Source organism: Setaria italica, chromosome I, assembly GCF_000263155.2.
Source record: "Setaria italica strain Yugu1 chromosome I, Setaria_italica_v2.0, whole genome shotgun sequence".
Classification (NCBI taxonomy): Eukaryota; Viridiplantae; Streptophyta; class Magnoliopsida; order Poales; family Poaceae; genus Setaria; species Setaria italica.
In genome coordinates this window covers 2,032,714-2,044,782 of record NC_028450.1, presented here as the reverse complement: position 1 = coordinate 2,044,782, position 12,069 = coordinate 2,032,714, and the positions used below count along the sequence as shown (strand labels likewise).

The window sequence follows — 12,069 nt, the reverse complement described above, 5'->3', positions numbered from 1 at the left end:
ATTCATTCTTGGTGGCTCCATATATGGAAGAGTACCACGATATTTTACGGTCCAAAAATCCAGGGAAGTCTGAGGCATGGATTACACGGCATCATATAGATACTTTCGCAACATGGATCCGACGACACCTCATGGGTAATGAGACGATTGATGAACAACTTCAATGGTTGGTTAGGGGACCATCTGTCTTGATATTGCAATACCAAAGGTACAAGATAAATGGGTATAGATTTTATAAGAGAGCCCAAGATCAAAGGAGTACCAACCAAAATAGTGGTATCCGTGTAGTTGCAATAAACAATAATGGGAATAAGGAAAATTACTATGGTGTCATAGAGGAGATTTGGGAACTTGATTATGGACCTTTGAAGATCCTTCTGTTTCACTGCCAATGGGTTGCTGGAGGAGGCGTAACAAAAGACCGTTATGGGATGATAGTAGTGGATCTCAACAAGGTTGGATATAGAGACGAATCATTCGCCCTAGCCAAGGATGTGAGTTAGGTTTTCTATGTGAAGGACATATCAAGCAAACCCAAGATGAAGGTCGGTAAAAAGTCAGAAAATGAGCCAAAATGCCATATAGTTCTGCTAGTGAAAAGGAAAATCGTTAGAGTTTAGGACATTTCGGACAAGTCAGAAGGTTTTGATCAGTTTGATGACCTTCCTCCATTCTTAGTTCAGGTTGACCCCAGCATCTTATTATCCAAAAAAGACACTCCGTACTTACGCCATGATCATGAGCAAGGGATGTTTGTCAAGAAGATTATCAATGTTCCATTGAATAATCATGAGTCGCTTTAGAACTTTAATATTATCTGGTATTATGTGGTCATGTGATGAACTATGTAATGTATTTTGTGCAATTCGAACAATTTTGTGGTATTTCTCTCGATTAATGATACTATTTTGGCTCATCAAAAGTCTGGAAACATTAAATTAGAGGCAATTATACAAGTACATTTTATACCGATGGCATAATTGTCAAATTTAATATAGCTAATATTTCTTAATATTTTTGCATGTTCAAAATAGTAACCTTTTCCTTTTTATGCATTACCAGCAGTATGGAAACATTTCGTATCCTATTAGTAATTAAAAACTTCTAATTTCACTACATAAATTAATTGTTGTATGGTGTAGAGATAATCAACAGTAAGATATGAAATGTTTTTCAATTATTTTTCCTAACTTTACTCCATTTATTAAGCATAAAACTAATATAATAGTAATTTTAGAAATAAGAAAAGAAAATAGAGTGCTGGCGAGAAACAAAACATTGGGGGAAGATTAGTAATGGGTGGAGGATTTGCCCGGTACGAAATTTCCCCAATTTCGCCTCCCGCCTTTTTTGACCAAATTAGTATCGGGCAGTGGCTTTGCCCAGTACTAAAAGCCATTTTGACAAGACAAGGTCTCCGCTCGGTACTAATTTGGCCTAACCTACAAAATCCCCCCCTCTCGTCTTCTCCAACACTTAGCCGCTCACTCGTTCCTCTCCCGATCCCGATGCCACTTCGCTACCCCTGCCATCATCGTTCACCATCGCCCACCGTCCCGGTTCCTCCTCGACGTCCGGTCACGCCCGGCGCTCCACGGCATCAAGGCGCACTCCGTCTCGCTGCACGGAGCGTTCCTCCTCGACGTCCGTGCCGTCCACCGCCCCGGCCAACGACCCCCCTTCACTGCCAGCCGCCGTCCCGTCTCCTCCTCGACTTCCTCAAAGTCCGGTCGCACCCGACGCTCCCCAGCAGTGCGACACACTCTACCACGCCGCACCCCATGCTCCTACTTGACATCCACACTGCCTACTACCCCGACCAACTAGCCCCCTTCCTCGCCGGCCATGGATCCGGCTCCTTCTCGACATCCCCGACGTCCGGCCACACCCGGAGCTCCCCCGGCACCGTGGCATACTCCGCCCCGCAGGATTCCAGGCTTCCCGCCGCCGGCCGCCGCCGCGCTCTGGTAGGCCGCCCCCATGCTCGCCGTGCTCCACCGTATTTCGCCTCTATCCTCGCTGTGAGTTGGCCGCCCCCGGCCCGATCGTCTCTGCCCTCATCGCGAACTTTGCGCTCCGACCTCTGCCACCGCCGGCCGCCGCCAGGACCCCGTGCTTTGGCCTCCGCCCCCGCCGCCGCACCCTCGGCCCTTTGTTTGCGTACGTAAGCCCCCAACCCCCACCCCGATCAATGACATCATCAAGCCCCATGATGATGTCAGCATCTGGAAATTAGAAAATAAATAATGAATTGGTAGAAATCATTGAAATTATTGGAAAATGGCATGGAAAATGCCTAGAATTATTTCTTTTATTGAATTTAGTTTCATTCAATTTACAATTACTTTCTTAATTATTTCTTTTAGTAATGTTTGGAATTACTTGTTAATATGGAAGATAAAAATATAGGAAACTATTACAAAATATAGGAAATTGGTAGAAATCATTGAGATTACCGGAAAATGGCATGGAAACTTACTTACATGATGCCTATAATTATTTCTTTTGTTGAATTTAGTTTCATTCTATTTACAGTTACTTTCTTAATTATTTCTTTTAGTAATGGTTAGAATTACTTGTTAATATGGGAGATAACAATATAGAAAACTATTACAAAATATAGGAAATTGGTAGAAATCATTGATTTAGAATTACTTTCTAAATACCTTATTTTTTTTCTTGTACTAGTTAAAATGGGAGACAGGGACGAAGAGGAGTTTATTCAAAATATTATTAATGAAGGCAGCAACTACAACGTAGAAATAGATGATGCTTCAGGCGAAGAGGATGATGGCAGCCAACACCTAAATATGACCGGTGATGGCGGTGATGATGCTCCAGTTGAAGAGGAGGATGAAATTGCCGAGGTATATGAATCACTATATACATGTACATGATTTCAATTCTCTACCTATCAACAATGGTTAACTCACCCAGGTGCTGGTAAATGGGAGTTTAAGTTGGGGCAACCTCTTGTGCGGCCACAGTTGGTGCCTCACCTACCAACGAAAATGTATGCATTTCATAAATGGTATATGGAGGCAGCTGCAGATGGACGGATCATTTTCGCTACTCGGATTCAAGATCATGATTACTTTCGAGGGCCAGATGACATATGGATTGAGTTTGAAAGTCTATGGTACTTGTACCATCGAGACGCCCTTGACAAGTTCCTCATTAGTGCATGGGTTCTGTAAGTGTTTGCTCTGATATCTACATCCTAGCTCTTACATTAATTATGCACCGCCTCATCCCCTCTTTTATTTTGTATCATGCAGAATGGAGATTCAATATTGCCGGAGAAAACAATACTATCATGTTGGCTTCATGGACCCACATGTTATAAACGAGGAATGCTTAATGGAATGGCCAAATTGGACCTTGAAGACTATTTTCAACTTCCTGGATAAACATCATAACATGCAATACATACTTTTGCCGTACAACTTTAAGTGAGTCATTCATCCCTTTTTTCATCATCCGTTCAAGTTAATAATAAGTGTATCTAACATTATGTGTGTATATGTATATGAACAGGTTCCACTGGATACAAATTGTTATCGAGATTGATCGAAGTCACATCACAGTGCTGGACTCGAAGAGGAAACCAAAAGCAGAGTACCAAAGCCTCGTAAACGCACTTAATAGGGTATGGGCTCGTTTCATAAAAAAACACCCAGGATCATTCAAGGAACAACTTACTATCAGGGATAACTTTCCGGTATGATTTCAATTTGGACATCTAGTGCATGTCATTTCTTAAGAACCACGACTGCTTGAATATTTCATAACTCCTTTTTCCATATTTAGTGTTTGAGGCAGGAGGATGGAAAAAACTTATGTGGATACTACTGTTGTGAGTTCATCCACAGCATTGTCGGTCCCAAGCAAGGCAAGGACCGTCAACATCATGTATGTAAACACAATTCATATCAATTCATTTTTTTTCAATCTGCACATATATTGGTTTAAAATGATGATGTCAATTTGCACGTGACAGATTGCTGAAATGAGAGAATATCTCATCGCCCCCGAATGACTCAGGGCAATTCAAGAACAACTATGTGGATTCCTTTTGGAAGAGGTCGTAAATCCAAAGAGAGAATTCTATTACGATGGAACAAGTGTGGGTCAACTTCATCCAATCAGGGACTCGGATGACGATGCGTAGTGCATATTCGGAAAACTTATAATATTTGAAGTGTATATAAATTTTATAAATATAATATATGTAACTTTTACTATATGCTAGATCAATATATATATTAGTGTAATATTACTACTATACGCAAACAAATAGTATACTAATACGAATACTAACCAACCCACAAATTAAAAAGAAAGAAAACAAAAAAGGAATAATCATTTAGTATCGGTTGGTAAAACCACCAATACTAAACTGTCGTCCGTAACAGCGCAACGTGGCTCGCAATTTAGTACCGGTTGGTACTACCGACCGGTACTAAATGACCCATTTAGTACCAGCTATTTTAGCCGGTACTAAATGCTGTGGCATTTAGTACCGAACAAGTGGTACCGGTTAGACATCCGGTACTAAAGGGAGTTAGTGACCGGTACGAAAGGTCAACCGTCCAGCCGTGATGGTAAGTCGAATGCACAGGAAGCAGCTACGTACCATCATGCTGCTAGTACTAGCTAGTGCCTAATCCTGTTGTCAATTACGGTCGTCGTGTGCGCAACTACTATGCTAGTGCATGCTAGCTCATTGACACCCCTCCTCGCAAAACAGTGGTCAATTCTACCCATACGTATTCTCTCCGTTCCAAATTGTAGTCCCAAATTGTAGGTCGTTTTGGAATTTCTAAATTCATAACTTTTACTATGTATCTAGATATAAGTGTATATCTAGGTGCATAGCAAATTCTATGAATTTAGAAATGCTAAAATGAGGGAGTACAACCTTAATTACGGGCTAATTAAAATCGTCATCATCATATGGTACAAAGAAAGAATGCCCCTTTGTCGGTGTGGCAATTGGCCGCGACAGGCACGTAAGCACGTTGCTCATCAGACATTACTACCTCTCACATCAACAAACACCACTAGCGCGACGCCGGCCAGTCGACGGTGCATGTCCGGCCCGTCGCATGCCGTGGGGGCAACTCGCAACTCATCATGGTACTAGTTGCACGTACTTGTTCCCTGCCTAATTCTGTTGTGTGCAACTACTCTTCTGCTACTAGGCCATTGACATACACTTCCCGGTTTTGACCAATTGCAAGGAAAACATCTACTAGTATAGTAGTATCTCGCATGCACACATCAACACGACGCCATTTGTGAATTTGTTGGGGGAAAACAAAAACACATTCCATCTGTTCGATCTTATTCGTGTCCTCCGTGAAAAATAATAGTATGAATCGGCCACGTACGTACAAACTTACATGCTCAAATCGCCGTCACCTCATATGGTACAAATCAAAGAAAGAATGGAACCAAATTAAAAAGCAGCAAGCAGTGGCCATGCAGCTAGTGTGTGATCGATGTGTCACGGCACGCCGGGCCCCACCTCGTCTCCCACCTCTTGACAGCGCCGCTCCACCCACCAAATCCCCCGCTCAATCATCGTCGTCTCCCCCCTCCGCCGCTCCCTTCCAACGCACTCCACACTTTTCCCACGCACAAAGCCACACTCCTCTTAGCTGGCCATGTCGACCCACCCCCACCGTCCGTCCTTCCTTTCCCTCAGCACGAATCTCAAGGACGGCCGGCCGGCCACCTAGTTGGGCTTCCGGCAGTTGGCGCGGATCTCGCCGCTGGACCCGGTGAGCGGGCTGATGTTTCCCATCTTGATCATGGCGGTGATGAAGTCCCGCGCGAACGCCGCGCCGTTGCGCGCGTACTGCGTCGTGATGCCGTCGACGGGGCCGCCGGCGCCGAAGAGCTCCTGGTCGGAGTGGAGGAGGCCGAACTGGCCGACGACGTTGCGGAAGTAGCCGTTGTCGAAGCGGACGGGGCTGAGCGCGTCGAGCGGGGCGAGGTTCCCGTCGGTGCCGCCGCTCTGGGCCGCGCAGATCTGCCGCCGCTTCGCCGCGAACCCGGAGTTGATGTTGGTGTCGTTGTACACGCGCGACCGGAAGCTCGAGCACCGCGCGGAACCCACGGTGTGCGCGCCGGAGAGCGCCACCAGGTCGCGCGAGTCCAGGCCCTTGGACGCGAACGCCGAGACGAGGGTGGCCGCGGAAGAGGACGGGGATGGGAGGTTGCTGTTCGCCGACGCCTGGCTCGCCGTCCGCGTGTCGCGACGGCCCAGCGGCACCGCCCACGTCGGACCGCTCAGCTGCACCATTTATTCAGTATATCAGAGTGAAACCAAATTCAAACGAACTGACTAAATTATGCTCTCTTGCACAACAACTACTACTCTATTGTTGTTGTTTTTTCATTGGCATTTGCCATGCATTGGATCCTCGAGTGCCATGGACTGCAAGTTGTTGCTACTGTGACTGGGGCGCAGGACGAACAGTGGGCACATGCTCAGTGGGCATTGGCGACAAAACGGGCTCGCTCAGATCAGGAAGCATCCGTCGTGCCTAGTAGGCGGTTGGTGAAGGCTGGCTCTGCCTGGCCCCCACGTCACCCGGAGCATGTTTGACGGGACCATTCGAGCTAGCCGAGTCGAGTGCATGCATGGTGAACGAGATCGATGAACTTTGATGGGCGTGCATGGTGATTGCCTGATTGGTGGCAGCATGTGGTATGGGTGTCGGCAGGTGGTGTACGAGACCACTGCTATACTCCAGTAGAGGCATGGGAGAAGGAGAATGAAGAGGGAAGGTAACACTACTACTGAGTACTGACCAGGTTGACGCCGTCGCGGGCGGCGAGGGCGAGGATGTCGGCGCAGGAGACGGTGCCGGGGCAGGCGGCCTCGACCTGGGACTTGATGGAGTCGATGACCTCGTAGCCGCGGAGGGAGTTGGCGTTGGGCGCCGCGTTCTTCTCCCCCGTCAGCGTCGGCGAGTCGTCAAGCAGCACCGACGCGTCGCAACCCTGCACGCGCCGCGCCGGCAAGCATCGACGTCAGCGTCACTCCAGCTAGCGGCCGCGCGCGCATTCAAATGTTGATGCCGAGGGAGGCGCGGCAGCTAGCTGCGTGCAACCGTGCGAATTGAATGGGAGCTAGGTGCGTACCTGGACGAAGCAGTCGTGGAAGAAGAGGCGGAGGATGGAGGCCCCCATCCGGGGCTCCTGCTGCACGGCGGCGGCCATCGCGGAGCGCACGATGGACTGCAGGTTCGGGCAGCTCCCGTCGTAGAACGTCGGCGACAGCTGCGCCGCGGCGCCGAGCGCCAGTGCCAGCACGCACGCCACGGCCGCCGCCACCGCCCGCCTCGAGGATAGCAACGCCGCCGCCATGGATAAATAGCTAGCAAGCTCTCTCCTCTGCCCTCCCTCCTCTGTGCGTATCTACTTGCTCGACTCCGGAAGGAGAATGATGGGAGTAGAGCTAGCTGATAGGTGATAGCTACGGCCAGTACACTGCCGCCTCCGAGCTGCTGCGGAGCCAGCACGGCGCGCCCTGGGCTATATAGTGGGCGGTCGCGCGCGGTGGTTGCAAGCGTGGGCCGACACAGAACAGAGCAGCAGGCGTGCGCCGAGTTCCAGTCCGTGAACCCCCAGGATGACCAAATTGCTCAGTTATTAAACACTTCCACTGCTGGAGCCGTCCTCGACACTCTAGCAACAAGCTGATGATCGAATAACCTAACTGCTCTTCTATTTATATATATACATATATATATATACATCTATCTTGCCTTTAGAACGTAAGTACCGGATGGCGTCGCCAAAACTATGTATTGGGAGTCTTCCAAAAATTTTTTTCCCAAAAACATATCAATCCACAGTAGATCGCTAATAAATAGCCCACAATATTTTAAAACAGGTCATGTCATCGTATTGGGCCTATCGGAAGGGACGCGCGAGTGTGCGGGAATCAGGATTGGGAGAGGAATGCCAACGCTAAAATATACGCGGTGGTAGGCTGTTTTTTGGCGTTGCTAAAAAATTAGGGAAGGTTTGGGTAGACTGTTGGAGTTCGTTTTTTCTCTTTTATCCCAAGAAAAAGTATTAGGAGTAAGATTAACAGCCTCTTGGAGTTGCTTTGTACAACGTGAATGTGTTACAGAGGTGCTTGGTAGGGTAACTCGGATGATGCATATGCTGGTACATGGAGTACATGGTAGGTAGGTAGGTAGGCGAGGGCCGGCTCTACGACGGCGTACCGAGCTGGGAACACCTAGCACAGCGGAAGTGGGCATTGCATTGCGCTTGTTGCGCCCTGTGCGCGCGCGCGCGCGACTGTCGTCAACCTTTTGGGACACGGGCACGTCGCCATCAGCCAGCAAATGCCAAATATCTCGTCCGATCGATGCTATACACGAGGCACGTATGTACGCGTACCTTGGGCATATGTGCGCACGCGTATGATGCGCCGTGATAGCTCTTAGACCGCTTGTTTAATTTTGTCAAGATGTTTGTGTGGTTCCAGGGGTGAACAACTGAACATATACAGCGGCGAGAAAGGCGCGGGTAAAGGACGTATAGAGGGCAACCCATACGGCCATACCCTCTATGGCAGCAAGATAACAGGTGGTGTTCCTAAGCGAAAAGTTTTTCAAGTAACGATACTACCTCTGATTCAGAGACGGATCCAGCGTGGGGCAGTGGTTCCCTACCCCGTGAAGTCACCCCTTACAAATTTTAGCCATAGATGAAGAGGAGGAAAAAGGAAAAAGAGAAGAAGGAGAAAGAAGAGGAGGAAAAGGAGCACACCTACCCTTGAACCTTGATTTCGCTCCTGCTCCGATCGTTGCATTAGATAGTGGGAGGTATTCCTACAATTTGAAAAATTGTAGCAATTTATCGTTATAGCGTGGTCATACGTGCAACTTCAAATGCAAGAGTTCTTTTTTTTCTTTTAGGCCCGCGTCCGTTGCAAGAGGTTGTGCACCACCATTGGTTTCGTCATAGCTTCATGTCTTGTTTGAGATTCATGGTGGAATAGACCCTGTCCTATCATTTCCTTTCAATATGATCCGACAAAAAAAAAACTTCTTTTTTTTAGGAACTACGCACACGTGCAAAACTGCATCAATTAAGCTTTGATGGGTCCTACCTACACAGAACTGAAAGCTAAGGCTATCATGTCAGCTTTTCAATAAAATAAAATTATCACTCTCAGTGCAAAGTTTCATTGCACAGTTGCAGACTCCAGCATTTAATTCTTCAATAATGTTATGATCAAATATGTCATCGGATGAAATGAAAAGGGTCTTTGACGGTGGCCGAGCACTGAGAATGGGGATTCTATGGGACCCCCTTTTAGAGATTCGGCCTGGGGGTTAGTTCGTGTAAAGAGATTCGAGAGGTGTTGAGGGGAGTTTTTTCGACGATAGCACTCAAAGGGTTTTCAAACAGATTCAGACCGCTCGGAAGCGTAATGCCCTACATTCTGTGTGTTGTGTTACTTAGAATTGCCCTTTTCTTTGTACAAAGGTCGACCTTTTATAGGCCAGGCTCAAGGAGGGCTGATCGGGGGAAACCTTGTGCCCCAATCTTCCCCTCTACTTTACGTGTGAATGCAGCGGCCCAATGACCGCCTCCTTGCTACAGTTCTGACACTCCTCGCCTTGGCGCGCACGGCGCTAAGGCATCATGACCAGGTCATTTGTGTGTTAATCTCATTTTTTTACCATCTCACCCTGGTAATCCTTGCTCTTCTTAGCCCAGACCCACTGTCCTGAGGTAGAGTCCGTTGAATCCGGCTTCCGGGGTCCTTCCCGGGAGGCCTTTGCCGCTTCCTGGGACAGTGGTGTGGGTCCGCTCCTCTGGCAGGGGCCACTCGGGAGCTAGGCGGATGCTCTTGACATGAGGGCGGTGCCTGCCGCCTGTTGGACAGGACGGGTGAGCCCATGAGTTCCCGAAGTGCCCAGGCACGTCCCATCAACCGTAATGAAACTGTAATGATAGTGTTTGTACGAGGACAGGATGCCTGCTGAGAGCCTGCCTCGACTACCGTGCCATTCCTCACCTGGATGCGCTACCACTTGCTTCGCCCCGAAACGAGCCTTCCGGGGGCCTTCCCGAGGGCCCACTAAGCGTATCTTGCTCACGCTGTACGGACCCTCCGTGGGTTCCACCACACGCGCGATATTTCTCTTGTCGTACTAAGGCCTCGGATTTCTAGGCCCACCTCTTTATTTGGGCTTTCATGGGGAGGAAAAACCCCTGTTCTCCAGGTAGGCCCATTTGTAAGTGCCTCCTCGAGGGTGTGTGGCGGAACACCTCGGATTAACTTAGCTAAAACACATTTATGTCGCCTAACATGCGATCATATGTTTTAATCAAGTTAACTCGATGATCCGTCGGATTTCATTCGATAAAACCACTTATACAGGACCGAGTTAGCATAGCTCACACGAAGGTGAGCGGTTCCAGAGAATACAACAGATCATCCAAGATAAACAAGTTCAACACTTTATTTCAACACTGGTTCGAAAATCAGAGTTTTACAAGTTCATGTGTAGCGAAAAAGGTAAAACAGAACGACGGAAGCTAGCGTTGGGTCGGATGTCCCTGACGAGGCCGATCAGAACATCAATGGTCCCTCTCCTCGCCGTTCGAGGAGGGATCCCACTCAACCGTCCAACCAGGAGGAAGCTGGGGCGGCCAAGTGCCAACAGCAGCACACTCAGAAGCTTCAACTTCACCTGAAAGAGATGCCACAAACAAGGTTGAGCTACTAATCTCAACAAGACTTAACCGACCAGTGGAAAACTACTCCACCAACTTCTAGACATGCAAGGCTCTCTAGCTGAGGGGTTTGTTTTTCCAAAAGCAACTACAATGGGTCCTTACTTTCAATATTTTAGCTCCGGTTCTAAGTTCATTAACCAGTCTATATTTGCAACTTATGCTAAGCAAACATAGTTTCCAAACAATATATATAGAGCAAGCATCAAGTTCATATCATCACCATGTTTCATCTTTACTCAGTGTAGCATAGCGATCAAGCAGTCTCAAACTATGAGAGGCAGACGAATCGATTCGGGTTTCTTAACCATGCATGGCGAACCTAATCTCACGACATCCACGCACCACCGAGGGTTGCTTCCTATGTCAGCCGTCCCCATCAATTTTCAGGCACGTGTCAGGTCCAAACTTCCCTTGGCATGCAATGCTCCATAGTCGTGACCTCTTGTCGTACTGTGACTGCACTTGCACCCACATGATGCACCATGGGAACCTCATTCCAGGGACAGCAGGGGTATAAGCCACGCCCTAGTTCAATCAGGTACTAGGCTTCCCCATCCCATACTAGGTATGAGATTAGTACTTTCAAACACTTGATCACGAACACCAACACTTTCCGACCTTAAGCAGTTTCATATAGACAGACGGGGCAATCCACCGACCACCAAAAAGAGTTCACAAGGCCCTACCCCGTCCACCGTCCTTATAGTTGTAACCAGAAGGAAAACAAGAAACTCCTATAACTCGCGAGTGACAGGGAATCACTCGACTTTTACCGAGTCCTGTTAAGCATTGCAACTACTCAGACTTGTCAGACTAGTTTTCAGATCAAGGGAACTGAGTCATGCATCTATGGTTTCAAACAACTCCTATAACGTAAATGCACATGCATACAAGTGAAGGCATGCGCAAGTTTAGAAAAGTTGGGTTATGCTCCGGAGCTTGCCTTCGAGCGAGATGGAGGCAAACTGGTCTTCTGCGAGTTCTGCTTCAGCTCCTGCGGTCGGCAGCTCAGCTACCGCTCCGTCTTCTGGCACCGGATGCAGCTCGTAGGTGCAGTCGACGAGATTTAGCTCTGCACGGAAATGCACATGCAGGGGTTAAACATTTAGACGGTTATTTCAACAACACTTGCACGCATTAGCTCAAAAATTTGTAGCAAAGCTATAGGAAAAGGTGTGGAATTCCAAGCTTCAGTTGATAGAGAACAAGACAAAAGGGTCGGATTGGGAGAAACTTATGATCTGACCCTCAAACCTAAGGAATAACTGTACCGGGGTCTTCAGACTT

General features: G+C 47.9%; 1 protein-coding gene across 1 annotated transcript; it reads right to left on the bottom strand.

Moving 5' to 3' along the window:
• Positions 1 to 5,305: 5,305 nt before the first annotated feature.
• LOC101758680 (peroxidase P7) lies at positions 5,306 to 7,534 on the bottom strand. The gene is made up of 3 exons (XM_004951291.2): positions 7,156 to 7,534; positions 6,823 to 7,014; positions 5,306 to 6,301 (listed from the first exon to the last, which is right to left on the bottom strand). The coding sequence occupies exons 1-3, from the start codon at positions 7,378 to 7,380 to the stop codon at positions 5,741 to 5,743; spliced, it is 978 nt and encodes a 325-aa protein (XP_004951348.1). The 5' UTR covers positions 7,381 to 7,534; the 3' UTR covers positions 5,306 to 5,740.
• Between the last annotated feature and the right edge of the window lie 4,535 nt (positions 7,535 to 12,069).

Bases quoted from the DNA above. Each gene is read 5' to 3' on its own strand.
- LOC101758680 (XM_004951291.2), bottom strand. From the start codon at position 7,380: ATGGCGGCGGCGTTGCTATCCTCGAGGCGGGCGGTGGCGGCGGCCGTG. The intron at 7,015-7,155 runs GTACGCACCTAG...CGGCGCGTGCAG, and splicing joins TCCACGACTGCTTCGTCCAG to GGTTGCGACGCGTCGGTGCT. The intron at 6,302-6,822 runs GTCAGTACTCAG...TAAATGGTGCAG, and splicing joins CCCGCGACGGCGTCAACCTG to CTGAGCGGTCCGACGTGGGC.